The sequence below is a fragment of the Phalacrocorax carbo genome, chromosome 2, assembly GCF_963921805.1.
Source record: "Phalacrocorax carbo chromosome 2, bPhaCar2.1, whole genome shotgun sequence".
Taxonomy (NCBI): domain Eukaryota; kingdom Metazoa; phylum Chordata; class Aves; order Suliformes; family Phalacrocoracidae; genus Phalacrocorax; species Phalacrocorax carbo.
In genome coordinates, this window is record NC_087514.1 from 57,415,147 (window position 1) to 57,432,547 (window position 17,401).

The following is a 17,401-nucleotide window of genomic DNA, read 5'->3' on the forward strand; positions in this document are numbered from 1 at the left end:
GTGACAGCATTTGTCATGGAAGCACTCAGCAGAGTAAATTGCAGCTTCATTTAATTGTGCTGTTTTATGAAGTTCTGCAGTAAAATGTGCCAGCAAATTATGTTGTATTAGTTTCTTTCCGGTGATTAACTAATCATTTGTATAATAAATAGCAGCTAACTACAAGAGAGAGATTTATTTGTCACAGAGTTAGAAGAATGTCAAACTTTTCCCATTTCATGTAAAAAGGCAGAGGAAAAAATACTTCTAAAATGACTTTGCAACATGTGCTTTATTTTAAGTCATTACTGAATCAAAACTACACAGTATACCCTTTTAACATACCTTACCCACTCAATGATTTTTTTTCTCAATTATTTTTTTAACATGGAATGAAACCTACACTGCAATTGCAAATTTTCATGCTACAATGTTCTCTAATGAGCCATTTGTGTCACTAATAATAGTAATTTAAGAAAAAGGCCATTTTTCAAGCTCATATGTTCATCTATATTTGGGAACTTAAAAAAAACCCGTCTCGGATGTAAAAATGTGAATTGGAATATGTAAACATTTTCGTATACCTGAAACGCTGGAAGAAGAATATCAGCTAACAGCAAAACAATGGTTGCCTTAAATCATCGAAATGGGAAAAAGCATGTCATGGGGAGCAGAGAGAAGCACACACTATTCAGTCTTTAAAGGGTTATAAGAAATGAAGTAGCTCCTTAGGTCATTGAATTCACTTTCTTTTCTCATCTAATGGAAAGCAGTAACTTTGAAGAGAATGGCCCAGCTGAACACCCTAATAATTCACCGTAATTATTCTAGCCATTAGTTAACCTTGACGAAGTGTCAAGTTTCAGTTGCTTTTTTTTTTTTCCTGAGAAAAGTCATTGATGTTTGGTGGAAATGTCTTCTGTGACTGTACAAATAAAATAAGGCATTTAAAGAGATTGTTACTTGTTTTCTTTTTGCTAACAGAGGCTTGTCCACAGTGTCCTTTGTACATCAAAACCTCTGCTTTTCTACAAATGGGTATGGCTAGAATGTCTTCAGTTCCCACTGCGGCCCTGGGTCTTGGGTGTCCTGAAGGCTAGTCAGCGTCCCATTACTGTAGCTTGAAAGTCAGTGATGTACAACAGCATATTGCACAATCCAATCCGTATGGCTCCAGAAAGCGTTAAGAAGGTACACTGGAGTCATCTGTGGGTTCACTCCTTTTCTCTTTAAGTTGTAATGATTGTCTGGAGAATTAAATTAGCCAGACAAAGATGCAAACTTTTTTGTTGATTAAATTACAAATCAGTCCCCAGATTGTAGAGGAGTGGCACATTAAAAACAACAAAACATCCAACCTTCTTCACTGTTGATCCTTAATTTGAAAGGCAGCATGGATTCCTAAGGCCGTAGCTTCCAGGACTCCTTCAGTGAAAAATCATTGCTACCTAACTATAAAAGGCTTAGCTCTTAAGAGAATATTGTGCTTTATTTTTTCCTTTAAAATTCAGATGAAATCAACTTGATTCGCAGTGTGACACCAAAGAGATCAATTAGTTTTTTCCCTAGTCCACTTGATCATAGTCTCTGGTGAGCGATACAGGAATATTAGTTTGGCATACAGGTCTTCTTCCAGTTCCAGTTCTCCAGTCTCCCGCACTAAGAAAATGTCAGTACACAACTTCAAGATTCGGTCTACATTGGGTAGCTCCTCAAACATGATGGAGTGAGAGATCCCACTGAAAAATTCACGGACAAACTTCCCTATCACCAGGACAACCGAGGCATATAGTCCCATGATGCTGAAAAGAAAGAAAGGAGAGTTCAAATCATGCCTTGAAAAAGGGTCAGCCAAGTGTGAGGGAGGTCATCTACATGGCTAAGTGTAGTCTGTCAGCTGAGTGAACATTAACTTCTAATTAGGATCTTGTTTCTGCTGTGCTGCCCAATGAAGGAAAATAAGGTCTCTTCAAACACCACAGAAATCTGGGAGCACAAACAGCTGAGGCTGCTGACTGAAATGGTTTAACCCAGTTGCTGATGGTCTCATATCCTGTTCTGCTGCAGCCTGGAGGTCACAATGGGAAATTTGACAACTGCTGGCTGCTAAAGGCAAATGATCCATCAGGTTTTGTATCTAATATTTTCTATTGAAGTGCATGTAACTGTTGACAGACTAACGTTTACCTGTCCTCCCTTGATAATCCTCCTATGAGGCGTTCTCCAAAATTGTGCCAGAAAGGCATATGTCCCAGGAAGGCACAGTCTCCCACCTTCCTCTATCTGTGGAGATGTATTTCGTAACTGTTTCGCACCCAGGATCCTGGCTACGAGATTGGGAAAGTCATCAAAACTGGGCAGAGTTTGGGCAGAAGTTGACTTGTAGCTAAACTAACACCTTTTGAACTATTTTACTTCAATAGGAAATTGGTGTGAAGGGTGTTTCTGCCTTTTTTCCCAGTAGAGAGCAGCTGTCAAGGGTAGTACCATTCCTTACAAATAAGAAGCATTCTATAGATAACATTGATAAACATGAATTTGAAAATCTCACAAAACCCCTTTTCAAAATGTTGTGATGTTCAAACACTACACCAACAAAAAAAGAAATAAAACCCCAAAGCGAGCAAATAGTGTCAAGTCTAATTCTACCTTATCTACATTACTTTAATTTTACGTAGAGAGTTCTTCTTACCCATAACCAGCCAAGAATCCAAGGCTTGGTGGACTGACTTTATCACTGAATATGAAGAGTTCAAGACTCTCTTCAGATGTTTTGTATCTTTTTCCAAGCTGATTCAAAACCCACCACTCACGAACTCCCTCCTCAGACACATTTTTGACCAGGGAAACTGTAATGTTTTCCCATCTGCAGTCTATTGAAAAAAAAGAAATGTTAATATATATACACCAAGAATCGCAAAAGTCAAACTGTTTTGAGTCAGATACTTCAAACATCTGCATGATAAAATGACTGAGCAATGTAGGAGTAAAAGTTCGTCATAATTCTCCTAAAACCCGTTTTACATTGTTTCTGTACAAAAGCATAATATCTAGACTTGTGCGGTTTTCCTTCTGCAAATCTCATCTGAATGTTTATTAAATAAGTAAAATCTTTCATATCATCTACATTTTCTTCTATACAAGAGTCAAATCATTTCAATAAGTTTCGGGCCAAAGTATCAGTGACAGTCAGCATGTCTGCATTTCAGGCCTAAAGAAACACATTTAACCTGGAGGGCTAGTGGTTGGCTTCTATATGTCAAAGTGAAACTATCACTGTAAATCATTTATGTATTGGTATAAAAGATGTTATTCTCTTATCTCAAGAGAAGCATACTATCCTGTTACGCATACTGATCGCACAGACAGGAGGTGAACTCTGGCCCTCCTGATCTCTGGGGAACGCACATTAGCAGTGTATATATTAAAGCCCTTTTGAGGAATCTCAGATTAAGAGACTAATGACAGTGAAGCACTCGTAACTTATTGCTACTCATAGAGCTAGGTTCAGCCTCAATAATCATTTTTCCCAGTTAATCTAATCATGCTCACTGAACCTTGAACAGTGATGTACTACGCAGTAATGTACTACATAGTACTACTGCTATGCCCGAGTGCAAAATTTAACCTCTGTTGAGCAAAGTGTTCTTAGATAAAGACTCGTTCCTACTCTTCCAACCCAACAAGTTTTTCACATGCACGTATGCGCACACGGGTGCTTGTATTCTGTATGTCTGTGAGTACCTGTATGCGTCTGACTGGGTAATAGCACTCTGAAATTCAATGATTTATCGAAACTGGATTCTTTGTGGCTGATAAGGAAGGAATAGCTAAAAAAAATAATAATCATTCAGTGTCATTATTTAAGCTGAGGAGCTGCATTTGCAGACAGGCAGCACTACTGACTGCTTGTGGTAAGGCGGCGGAGAGATGCAGAGAAGTGAAATTTGTCATCACTTCTTCAGAAAACAAGGGAATGTGAGTCCTGAAAGCAGACTTGAAAGAAAGGAGCTGGATTTCATCCTCAGAGTCCTTATTAAATACAAAGCTGAAATTAATCCAGATGCATTTTCTGCCTTATACTGTACTACCTCATCTCTCCGCAAGCTTGCAGGTACCAGGTAGAAACCTCTGTAAGTGCATTTCAGCCTGAGGTGTCCCAAAACAGCTCAGTGAGTGTGCAAGCGTGAGTGCTGGGTTGCACTTCTTTCAACCATACTCTGTCTTCCGTGGTCTGGACACATACCTGTCAATAGCTGCTTTATGGGTTTTGCCAGAGAATCACTAGGAGCCTTGATGTAGTATGGGTACACTGTCTCTAACGTTCTGGAAAAAATGAGAAAGCAAATATTTCATATTTTTATACCTCTAAAATAATTTAGAAATACCTAGCAGAGCTATATACAGTTCCCAGTAATTCTTGGCTTAAGCTATGATTTTATAGCATTCAGATGTCACATCTGAAAGTTAGCTGGATTTATTAACTATGTTCTGTCAGTACTTCAGCAGGGAGCTCTATCCATAATGTCGCCATTCACACGCCATGAATCCCACACACCTGGGGCATGTGTGTTTGCAAGGAATGTGGACTTTATATTTTGTTCCTCTTTTTAACAAAGCTGCTCTTATAGTCAGCTATATGAGCAGCACAAAGAAGGGCAACACATCACCGGTAGTAAACAAGCTAGAAAAATACGTAGCTAGAAAAATATGTGGTGAGAACAGTTATTACTTCAGAATTGCAAGATGTTTCAGTAATAACACCTGAAAAGAGTGAGCATTTTTGCCAGAATCTTTCATTGGGAAATATTTTCACAGTTTGTAGGAGGATTTCAAAGTTCATTATTGGACTCAAAATTAAATCACCTTAACTGGGAATAATTACCAGCATCCAGAGAGAGATATGTTTTATTAGAAGCAGAGATACTGTCCTAACTTTTTCCTCAAATGACTGAAAAATTCTAGGGAAGAGGAGCTCTCAGGGAAGTCCTGTGACACTTTGCTACACTGCATACACCAGGCTGAGGAAGAACAAAGGCGGCCAATTTAAAATCCCTCCTCACCACTGCAGCAGGCCCAAAAGATAGGGAAGAGTTCAGCAGCTAAGTTGCCCCAGCAGAGGTGGTGGCAGAAAGCTCCCTGCTGAAGTAGTCAAATGGCTACTAGCTGCCACAACCGTTTTTTCTTTATGACAATGTAAAAAAAGCTTAAATGAACAATATTATTGAAACACAGGCAAATGCAGGTGTTTCTTCTATGTTACTGCTTGTGTCCTGAAAAAAGAGAATTACGAATGAACTACTACTTCCCACAAAAGAGCAAAATCTGCCCTCCTTGGCACTACATCACCTTAGGAAATATTCCTGTATTCTCACACAGCAGAAAAGTAAAAGAGGCGTAAAATATTTTTTAAATGCAATGATCGGATGTGCAACAGCAGTCTGTTTGGACGTACAAGTGTGCGTGGGTGCAGAAAAGACAAATATCATTTCCACCTACTAACAGATATGAACCCCTCAGAGTTTTCACTATCCCAGCTGGCCTCAGCTTTAACTTTTCAACTCTTGTGGCCACAAATCAGATCAGGTGGCCTTCAGGGATGACGTGTTGGCTTAGCAGTATTTAGAGACTACTGCTGTAAAGTAATCCCCAGCGAGCAGGCAGAAGAGGAAGAGCCAAACTCCTTTCAAATCTGAAAGGAGGCACCACTGCTGTTAATGCTATAAGGCAATATCCATAGAATAATGTTTGATATTCATATGAAGAGCATGCTCTTTCTGTCTTGTGAATTTCCATTACAGGAAAAGATCTGATGTCAGAAACGACTGCAGATGTTACCCTTTGACTGCAGTGATTTAATGCTTCCTTGCCAATCTAATACTATTCAAGAATAACAATGAGAAATGCAGTCTGGATGGTTATTCAGAACAAAAAAATAATCAAGATCAAGTCGAACTGAAGTAACTCAAAGGGGAGTTTAACTGTGAATATACTGTAACAAACTTGTGCTTATCCAGTAAATCAAAGAAAAGTAATAGCTTCACCATACTTGGTGGTGGTGTTCATGGATCATGGTCTTCTCAGCCTACATTTATGATAAGAAATAAGCTTTTACCTTTAATGTTACTATTACATGACTTCAGTACTGTTGGCCTCCTTGAACAAGGCTCAACATTTATTAGAGGAGGGTAGATGGGCAGAAAAATGATACACTTGTGCAAGCCTGACTTCCTTAGGAGATTAAGTTTAAAAAGAGAAGGTCTGCATATAAATAGGTAAAGAAAATAACTTACACCTTTTCCAGTTGCTGTCCAGACATCATTGTAGCAATATCTCTTCTGGTGTTCTCTGGTAGGACAAAGGTAAGTTTATCTGATGCTATTTCGGCTTTGGCACCAAGGGTGAGATTTCTGTTGTAAGTAAAAGGGAAGACACACTGTCAGCCTGCGATGAGAACATGACCTAAACACTTGTTTGCTGAACGTTAGACCTAGCTGTCTAACTGCACCGACCCTGGCTATCCCAGTCTTTGCTAACGCATCACGCTACCTGTACCCGAGATGGTGTGTTTTCCCATGGATGATATGTAGCAGCCTTAAAGGTGTGGTTTTCTAACTGACCATGCCTTTGTATGCATCACAGGGTAATGATGACAGATGAATATAATTTTGCTCATTATGTCAGTCAAAACAGAATGGGAAAAGGAGCTTGTCTCCTCTGACTTTGGGCAACAGGACTGCCTGCGTTACCGTACGTTCTGTGCCGGGGCAGCTAAGGATGCTGCAGTCAGCTACAGCTTCCCAAAGCCCAACCTCAGCCCAGAAGAAATGTGTGGCTAAGAGGCTGATAGGACCCCCCATGTCTGGGGCAGGATCAGCTTTCGCACAATGCCTTGTGTCGTGCCCTGCGTCAGGATGCAGCAGCTGGGTGAGGCAGCTCCTGAGCTGCAGAGAACCGTCCCTGGGAGAAAGTGTGTATGTGGCCTGAGTGACACAAAAGGCTCTTCTTACTCTTGTGGTCTCCTGGCCTAGATGAAAGACAGCAGTTTCCCTTTACAGGGAAAAAGTGGAAGGACACTGTGGTAAGTCTTCACCATTTTCAGTCATTCTCGGTCACAATGTAATCCACCGGATATAATTTGAGGGTGAAAAAGGACTCTTTCAACTAGTGTATGAAAGTTTGTAGTTATGCAAGAATATGGGCAAACTGAGTAGCAGTACTAAAAAATAATATAAGGTTCAGAAATGATGGAGTGATGTAATTCACTAGCTAATACTGTATGCTTCCAGGAAAATAAGGGGGGTCAAATAAAGCTGAATTAAGGGTGCAGAGTCCTTGCAAGCCTGTTTTTAACTGTGGAAGGACTGACCCAGCATGTTCAGAGCTCCTACAGTGATTCAGCTGACCTGCTTCTTGGGCACAGTCTTTTGCTGAAGACTGCTATAACAATCGAACATCTACTTCAAAAAAAACAGGTAGATACTGGGGCTGTAAAGGTACTTAATTTCCATGGAGTGATGACTTAACTCCAGTTTAATCCAGCAGTCCACTGGGATCCCAGCTGGCAGACAGTAGCCGACAAACCACCTCAGTGACTGGGTGTGCTCTAGCCTGTATGGAACTACTTTATATTCTAGGCTGTCTCTTGCAAAAATTTCATTGTAAAGTAATAGTTCACTGAAGCCAAAGGAACCACAAGAGGCAAAGGTCTTGACAAAACAGATCTGTGTCATTGTTATGCTATTTACATAACAAAGTCTCTGAGTATATGTGTATTTAAAAAATAGTTTGTGTTCCAGACTCCTTTAAGAGGACCAAGCATTTCTGTTTCTGTTTCCTCATAGTTTTTCTGCCTTAAGGAGGTCTGAGTATTCAGTTCCCATAAATGCTGACAAGGTTGTTGTTTGGGGCAGTTTATTTGAACATCCCCATCTAAAACTAGCTAAAATGTTCTTATTTTTTCTTCCTTCCCCTCAAGTCCCACTGAAAACTCCACCCTGCCTTTTTAAATAATGTACTTGGAAGTGGCTCCACTTCTCATAATTTGATTCAGGCAACAAATGTTTTCCTGGGTAACAAATGTCCCTTCTGTCTTTCTGCCTCTCACTTTCAGGTTTTTTTTTTTTTGCTCTGCAGTAAAACAGAATTTTCTGAAAAAAAAAAAAGAAAAAATGCAGCTTGGAACCGTTCTGCTGAGTGAACACTTGGCAAATGATCCATCAACCTCATAACAGCCATGTTAATTACCTTTGAATGCTCCATGAAAGAACTACAGTGAACTCAGCTGAAAAATCCAGCAGTCCCTGTATCATTTTCTCTCTACTGGGAGGGCTGATGGTCCATAAAGAGTTTGAATTTCCCTCTAAATCTGCTAGAGTTATATCTTCTTTTCCATAGCCCTCTAGAAACTGCAAAGCAGCCTGTAGGTGCAGAAGAGGAAAGAAAATTTCAGGGCAGTGATATCCACAAGACACAGAACCACATTTCCCAGTCAGGCAAAACTGTAATTGTTTGTTTAATTGTAAGTGCAGTGGTCTGCACTGATTGTTCTCCTCAGGTACCCACCTCTAAAACCCCATTTTAGATGGGAAGGGGAATGAACAAAGTATAGCCAAGCTAAGAAGGCAAAACATCAAATGGCCCTGCTGTTTGAAGAACGATAGCCACATAGGCCAGTGAGTGTGAAAGTTCGTCAGGTGAATTCTGTAGAGACCATTTAAACTAAATTAAAATTTTACTCTTTATTTTGCTAAGCATCTTTCTGGATAGAAGGATGTCTGCAAAGGATAAAGCAATTTGAAACTGGTAACTTCCAAAGTGGATTAAGATTACAATATTACTGCGATAATACATGGGCTATTTGGTGGGATCTGTTATCAAAAAATGTTAATTCTTGAATGGGCTAGAAGCAAGCACTTCCTTTAGAGTTATATCTGATCAAACTCCAGTTACTTTAGTAATGCAACATCTTCTACTAATTACTAGTCTTTTTGCTGTAGAAACTTGCGATAACTTTGTGCGTGTCGCACCAGAAGTAGAGAGATTATGTTTAAATGTTTATGTTTTGACATTTTAATGTCAAAACTTTTCTAGACCATACACACTTTCTTTTGACAGCACCGCGTCTCCTCACCGGGAGCTGAAAGCTGTGTGTGCTACTGGAAGGAGCACGGGACTTGAAAGTGCCAACACCGTTGTGTCCCACAGCACGTTTGCTTTGGCAGCACATCACCAGCATCAAGTCTCCTAAAGGTTTGTGTCATTTAGAGAGGAGGTTTTTATTCAGGCGACAGGACAACTAGGGTTTCTGTCTTTCATGATTTTGTGCAAAGATGTCTCGATTAATGGTAACTTGTCTCATCATAACCCAGCCCTGTCCTGACAAATGATCTGTCTGAACCTTTACTCATGCAAACCCTCTTTATGGAAACATCTTCCAAATGATGGCAGCGCTGCTGGCCACTTATAACTACACAAACAAAACTCACAAAAGGCCTCCATGGAAACATGCACACATTTTTAAGTAATGAGGTATTCTACATTTCACTTACAGTATTACCCCTATAGCTTCCCAGAAACGCACTGAAACCAGTCTGATTCAAATCCTTGAGCTGACTCTGCTGAGCACTCATTGTAAAAATAGGCTGGGAAACAAAAGAATACACACTTGTCACATTTACTTCACATCAGCTGCTACATACACAGTACAGCATCCTGTGCATCACCGTCCAAGACAATTATGGCACTCAGTTCAACAGGAGAAGGCTATGATCTTATTCCACTGAGAAGCAAGCTACCTCCAATTATCTTATATTTACCATGTCGACCTGTAGGCAGTTTGTCTGAGCATACCTGAAGTGGGATAATTTATTCATATTCCACTGCCAGTAGGTTCTGGTTTTAACTTGCAAATAAAGATAATATTTTACATCAGTGATAAACTAATGTGTTTTTAAACTCAAAAGAGATAATTTGGGGGCATTCACCTGATCTCTTGCATAAGGCAGGAGAGTTCAATTTGATGAAGGGAATAAGAAACAGCACAAGGAAATTCAGCGTAAAACCGGAGTTTGCTTTTAGTCTTTTTTACCTGATAACCTCCTAGAGTTATTGTGATTGATACATCTAGAGGCTTGTTGGTGATGCCTGCAACAGATTTGATTAAAGACATGAAGAGCAGTGGGAACCAGACAATACAAATCAGCAAGATGATAATCATGCCACCCATTCCATACTTCACAACTTTCTTTTTCTTCTGGCCTCTTGGCTGGGGATATCTCTGCAAAAGCAAACAGCAACATGGTAATGTCTCTTCTATCAGAGGTACACTCGGTATGATTTGATGGGTGAATATACAGCGATCTTAAGGCTTTCCATCTTCTGTAGTAATTTGCTACCCATTTTCAGGCCAGGTATTTTGAGATTTTTAGCCAACCCTGCACAGTCACTGAATTTCTGGTGACAACAGAGAAAAGTGCCAAATGAACCCATGTCAAGTGTGTGTCTGGTGTGAAAAATATTGTAAAACTCTGTAGCTTTGATTCTTCACAGCCATAAGGAAGGGAAAAATTGTGTAGGGTAATTTGAATTTTTTATCTGAATGAGTGCGAGCATAAACTCCCAGGACTCAAACATAAAATAATAGCAGCAACAACGATACAACTATTTGTTCAAAAAACCGATATTGGGAGTGACCCACTTTCTTGTATTTGTCCTTCCAAAAAGTTTTATCTCAAAGCTCCTTAAGGCAGAATTCCTCTCATAGAGCTTAAAATGCTGCAAACTGTATTTCAGAGGAGAAAAAAAAATTGTTTGCCAGCAGCTGACACGCACTGTCAGTAGGATTGTCTGATATTGCACTACCTCCACATTCATTTCACACCTCACATACAGTATTTCTACGAGTTGTTCACAGGCTTGATCCAATCTTTTTCTAGTGAATCCCACACCAACTGCATTTAAATAATGTTTAAGGTTTTGTTGCTGTTCCTAAAGTCTTGACACTGTTGATGTAATGCCCCTCCCTTTCTTAGCTTCTAAGACCAAAAGTGACTTTGCTTTTACCTTTCCCTTTTCAAAGCAGATCACACGGCATGTCTGCTCTGCCTTGTCCATAATTTCTGCCCTCTGCCATTAGCCTCATGATTAAAAACTTTAATTTTAATAGCTTCACCATCCTGTAAAATGCCTTACCATCACTGGAATTTATTTAGGTGTATTCTCTGACAGGATTTAACTCCGCACAGTGTTTTAGGATCCTGTCTTTCATGCACTGCATACTGCATATGAAAAATAAAGATGCATTGTATTGCACTGCACCTCAAACACATGCCAGGAATCTGGCTTTCAGGAAATTGTTCTTGCTTTACAACATGAATCCATAAAGCCCTAGGAGAATATTAAATTTGTAATACAATGCTATATTTAAAACAAATTAGTTACTTTTCAAAAGCAGTCATTTGTCTTGCACTACAGAATGCTGTTTTCATTAAAATATCATATCAAGATCACCAGGGTATATTATTTGTCTGTATGAGATTAGTTCAGGCACCTTTAACGATGTTACAGAACAGCTCAGAGCGCCTCTAGCAGTCAAAGTAGTTAGGCATACCACTCAATGTGAGAGAGAGACAGAGAATCAAAGTACCTTGAACAACACCCATAAAGTCATGGGTAGTTATTTTGCTACACGGCATTAGCGCACACATGCTAGCTTGTGGACATGGAAGTCTTCCCATGTCAGATCTATGCTACATATAATGCAGAGTGATCCTGTTGTAGCGTAAAAAAAATGCAGTGAGATGGACAGTCAAAGTAGAACTGGGTATTATTTCTCTGGCTCCTAAAGCCTCTGATGACACCCCATCCATGGTGGAAATGGAAGTCATACAGAAAAAGCCTATATACAAGATTTGTGTGCACTTCATATCTGAGTTAATCTAAGTGACATACTTGGAAAGTAACTGCCATTAAGAGAAAGGATTACAATAAAAGTAGAAGTACGTCAGTAACACTTAAAAATACAGCCGTTTCATCGCAGATGTACAATTTCTGACTGGTTGGGTCACTCTTAAAAGAATGCTTAATTTCTTTTTCAAATTGGCAAAATAAGCAAGCATATGGTTGCAATCTTTATAGCGGTTATAAGGAATCCAGAATTTGCAAGTTTCATCTGAACTGAAGCTTAAATGATTTAAAGAGGCTGAAATGTCAGTCAGAAAAATGGTGGGTTTCTCTGGCCTACAGTTCACTTCTGGATGTGCAGGGACTCTCCCGAGATAAAGGAGCCAGCCGAGTTCCCTCTGTGGTTATGTGACCCAGGTGTCCCTGGGACCTACACCATGGAGGCACAAGCTCTTCCTTCTACCGACCTTTCTCTTCAGCTACAGTTTCCCTGCTACTGCGGGTTACTCATTTAGTTGTTATGAACAGAATGAGCCTGTGTGAATACCAGGACTTTCAACCCCAGCCTTGAAACTCAGGCATGCAATTAAGCTAGCAGGCACATCCTTGTGGAGTTCATGTTAATGGTGGAAAAATCAGCTAGGTACAAAAGAGAAGCCATTTGAAATTTCTCTTGCGGTGACTGCCAACTAACATAAAGTACCCAATAGCCTGAATATTTCTGAACATAAACGCCAGGTGTATCTTCTAACAAACTGCCTTTATGGTGGATTTTGCAATTATTTAGGGACTCATGATTATTTCTCTTCATTTCTGCATGGGGGAGAGGAGGCCTGGATCACTCATATAGGGCTTCCTTACTTTTTCTGACTCTCGCCAACACTTCAGGATGAATATATGAGCATAGATATCTTCAACACAGATCCAGCTGGAAAGACTGAGAGTGGTATCAGTCCAAACCCAGTCCATTACTGCTCTCAGCTCAGTCAAAAATGGAACCAGGCGGAACCTGAAGGGAGACCACAGCAGATAACTTGTCAGAAATGGGGGAATCGCATTAAGCGAGCACAGTAAGTGTATATATGACAAGAGGGAGAATTAAGCCAATGCTAAAAGACAGTTTAATGGGAGATTTTGAAAACACAATCATATCCTAAGATTGGATGACTAGTGCTGACGTTTTGGGGGTGGTACCTTTCTCCACAGCTCATGTTTCTCTAGATCTCCTTGTCAGGCCATAAACACACTTTTGCATCATTATTCCCAGTAATTGTGATTGAGCCACTGATAGAATGGTACAAGAGAGACTTTCTTGTATCCCCAAATTCCTCTGACCTGGGAGTAGAGTAGAGGAACATCCTTTCCACAAGATGGAGGGAATTTGTTTTACACCTCCTTGCTCCAAGTGGTGCACGGCTTCTCTGCAGTAGGAGGGCAGTCCTCAGCTGCACATGGAATTGGGCGGTATGACTCAGGATTAAGCAAAAGAAGAAGGTGGGCTAACAGGGAACCAACATGCATATAGCAGCTGTTCGAAGTGCATCGTTCCCTTTACTAGTCCCACACTTTTCTGCTCGGCCAGGTCACAAAGACTATTTCATGTGAAGAAAGCTTTCTTCTGTAACTTTTCCTACGGGAATGCAACAAGCCCATACTGAAAATATTGGGAAAAGGCTGAAATTATTCCAGCTTTTCCGTGAAATATGTATATGCTTTGAACTGGCTTAATCACAACATCCTGGTAACAGCACAAGCGGGGGGTGGGGTATGCCTCTTTAACGCCACCTTTCCCTCTGGGGTGACGCTGTGCCTGTTACTCCCTGAAACACTCCTGAAGAGTTTCAAATGTGCAGCACTTCTCAAAAGATATGACAAGGAAACATTTTTGATGCATAGCTCTTACTTCTCATGTGTATTGTCTTTCACTTTATTCTTCTCACCTGCTGAGGTAGAGCCTGTAGGCCTGCTCCAAATATCCCTTTGGGATTTGATGCTTTACTACTTTTTAGGACTGCAGAACACATAACATTACCTGTTTTCTAGCACAACGTGTAGCCCCTATCTCTGTTTACAGAGGTGATTTCTTAGAAGTGTTAAAAATGTCTCTTCCATAGGGGCCTGAATGGCTGACTGGTATGTTGGGTTTCTGGTTTTAGAGTGGGAGACTGATTTTTCTGAAATTTGCACTCCTGAAATTCATTTTTTTGTGGACTACAGGGGACACATGGCATATACAGAGTGTGCTGTGCAAAATTTACTGTCTCATTTCCAGCAGCCTGTGAAGAGAAGCCATGAATAACCCCAGTACCTTGTGATAACAGATCTTCATTTCACAAAAGAAAGGAGGAAGGCAGTAGGTCTAGACTTACCCTTGAAATAAGAACAGGTTGACATAGTTATAACTTTTGGTGAGGAAGTTGCCAAGAACACGAGTTGGATATCCGCAGCGTATCTGATATGCTGATAAGCCAAAATAAACACATTTCACAAAATACCAGAGCTGGGCAACTGTGTTCTGGCTAAATTTCCTGTAATGGAAAAGACAGATAAAGGACAACTATGAGCTTTGTGTCTGTGTATGACCAAATTAGCTTGAAATGTTTTGTGTTCCTGGCATTTTCCTTTTCCGGAGATCCTGTGAAAAGCCCTTGCTTTCTGACCCCACTGCAGGGTTAAAACAGTATTTGAAAGACACTGGATGAGAAAGTCTATAAACAGCATCTGTTGTCACCTCGGGGTCACAGGGGAGAGACTGGGAATAGGCTTCCCAGAGTCAGGGCTCTGGGGAAGTGTGCTCTCCCTCCAGATGCTAGAGGTGTCTGGCTGCCCAAAACAGGCCAGTCTGCCCCCAGTCCCCACGATGGCACATCCCTCTGTGAGCCCTGGGTAGACACTTCTTTTATTGGCTTTTCAGAGGGCTGATGTCTGGACTGAATCTAGACAGCTTTAATGGCAATTTGTGTTCATGGCGGCACCTCCAAGGTCATGAACTCATATAGGAATTTAAGATGGAGTGACCTCTGAAGACTATCTTTTTCACCCTCCCCTCCTTGAATCAGGTCTAATTACACCAAGTTGTTCAGGGACCTGTCCAGCTGAGTTTTGAATATCTCTGAAGATGGAGGTCCCACAACCTATCTGGGCAACACGCTCCAGCTTTCGACTGCCATCACAGTGAAAAGATTTTTCATCCTATCTAACTGGAATTTCAATTTTTTCCAACTTGTGGCCTCTTGTCCTATCTGAAAAGAGCTTAGGTCCTTCTCAATGTCTTCTTAATAGGTAGCTGAAGACAGCTCTTCACTTTCATTTCTCCAGACTGAACTAACCCTGTTCCCTCAACCTCTCCTTACATGTCCTGTGTTCCATCCCCCTGACCATCTTGGTCAACTTGTGCCACTTCTGACTGCAGTTCAATAGCATGGTGGAACTGTGGGAGATGGATGCGATGGACAGGATTTGTGAGTCAGATGTGATCCAAAATTTTTGATTACATCCCACAAAACTATCTTCATTAAGAAATTTGCAGGGGCTTCTAAGAATCAGCCTGACTTAGAAGGAATACAGGTTTCAGATGCAGATTTGAGAGTAACAACTTGACATAAATTTCATAAAAGCACAGAAAAAGACAAAATTATTTTATTGCCTTTCAAGTGACCAAATCAAGCCCAAAGTTTCATGTCAATTCTCAATGCACAGTAGATAAGAGATCCACTTGAAAAATCCATTTTTTCAAGTTGGAGCACAGTTACTGCTGCACTGAGGAGAAATAAAACATTTGTTTTTGAGAGGAAGTGAGACCTTTCTGTCTTTCTTTGCACTATACACCTATTCTGTTTTTTCATGTAAAATAACTTGAATGTTAATGATGATTAATGTGCCCAGGTGACATACTCAATTTCCCTGTATAGTCAATGGAGTGAGGTAAATACTTCAAGGCTATTTAAAGTCCTAAGTAAAAGGGGAGTTAGCCAAGCACTAGAGAGGGAACCTTAACACCTCTGCAGCGTAGACTGAGATGATAGCTGCCTTGAGCCATGCAATGAGAAATAATAGATTTGGGGGTGAATCTGACCAGGCATGTAATACAGGATTTCACAGAGCAGGTGACCACGTCCACATCGCTTCCAGAGCCATGTGGCAGGACTGGGGGAGAACTTTTGCTCTTCAGAAAAGACACAGTTTTTAGGCATTCTTCAGTCTAAGGAGATTTAAATCCATGGTTCACACATTCCAGGACAGTGCTAAATTATAAGTTACTCTGAGAGAGACATTTTCTACTCACTCTTCTAAACCAGCGTGCAGCATGCTTAGGAGTAGGGAACTGAATAAGAGGCCAACATTGCCTCAGGTGAGGGCTCTAATCACTCAATTACAGGCAAGTTCTCTTTCACCTGCTTGGATTTTGACCTAAATTGAGGTCAAAATCCGCACGCAGTTATATAATTAATTATTTCTCAAACCTTTGTTTTCCACAGTTATTGCTGTGGAAAGCCACTCCAACATTCTGCTTAGAAATGAGACCAAGAAGAAACCTGTTCTTGATTCCAAAGCTTAGCTATAACCATCTCAAATTTAAATACAAACAACTTGGTAGAGCATCAGTATTCAACCCATATTGTCTGATTATAAGGGTTATACCTTTCTGTCACTCCAGGCAAGATAAAGAACATCCAGAAATGTATTCCAAAAACAAGGATGACCTGGAAGATGACCTTTCCCATTACAGTCTTTTTGAGGTACAGTGCTCGATCTACCACCATGGTACCAAACTGAATGAGCACCATCACCAAAAATGCCTCTGGGACCTGATCCTCTGATAATGAAGAGGTGATATCTGCTGCTGCAGAGTGTTTCTGAAAAGGAAAACATAACAGAGTGGTCAAGGAAGGAGAACACTCACATGATATTTAGTACCTACAGCATGTAAATCCTATCAAGGATTTAGAGAGAGATGCCCCTGTGACATACCCCAAAAGCCCAAAATCCAAACACAATGATGATGAAGTCCACTGTATCTGCGAGGAACATCAGCACATACACGTCAGTCACTGCACTGTAGTCTGGATGAATAAGATTGTAGAAAAACTGTCTGATGGGCACATACACCTGGAGAGTCCTAAAACAACATAGACGGCAATGTGATTCAACCACACTGTAACTTGCACTGAAGAAACGAATGGCTGGGTGGGATATGATTAATGCTTCTAATGATATCTAAGATCTACTCTGACAGCCTTCACAGGGCTTCACAGACACCAGTACCTTGTTCTGATTGCTTCTAAACCATGGTATTAGCATTTGTTCAGTAGAAATATACCAAGTTCACACAGGATATTTTTTTATTAGGCAGATGCTATTTGAACAACTGCTGATTTGTCTGATGTTCAACTGGTGGGACTTAGAGTGAAAGTATCCGCATACAACGAACTGTAAATGTACCCACTCATCCCCTTGAATTAACAGAAGTGGTAACCTGCTCTCTTTAAAATATTGTTTTACTGCTTTACTGTTTGGA

General features: G+C 40.5%; 1 protein-coding gene across 8 annotated transcripts in view; it reads right to left on the reverse strand.

The window, feature by feature from the left end:
* Positions 1-252: 252 nt before the first annotated feature.
* PIEZO2 (piezo type mechanosensitive ion channel component 2) overlaps positions 253-17,401 on the reverse strand; it is a 311,692-nt gene continuing 294,543 nt past the window's right edge. For 7 of the 8 annotated variants that reach the window (XM_064443024.1, XM_064443019.1, XM_064443020.1 and 4 more), the window contains 11 exons: positions 16,855-17,002; positions 16,525-16,739; positions 14,253-14,411; positions 12,745-12,892; positions 10,070-10,258; positions 9,531-9,623; positions 8,227-8,399; positions 6,273-6,389; positions 4,226-4,305; positions 2,672-2,852; positions 253-1,781 (listed from right to left, as the gene is read on the reverse strand). In XM_064443024.1, coding sequence (XP_064299094.1) covers positions 1,529-1,781; positions 2,672-2,852; positions 4,226-4,305; positions 6,273-6,389; positions 8,227-8,399; positions 9,531-9,623; positions 10,070-10,258; positions 12,745-12,892; positions 14,253-14,411; positions 16,525-16,739; positions 16,855-17,002 — 1,756 coding nt within the window. In that variant the 3' untranslated portion in view covers positions 253-1,528. Of the gene's footprint in view, positions 1,782-2,671; positions 2,853-4,225; positions 4,306-6,272; positions 6,390-8,226; positions 8,400-9,530; positions 9,624-10,069; positions 10,259-12,744; positions 12,893-14,252; positions 14,412-16,524; positions 16,740-16,854; positions 17,003-17,401 lie in introns of those variants that run through there. The other variant, XM_064443023.1, reaches the window with a different exon arrangement.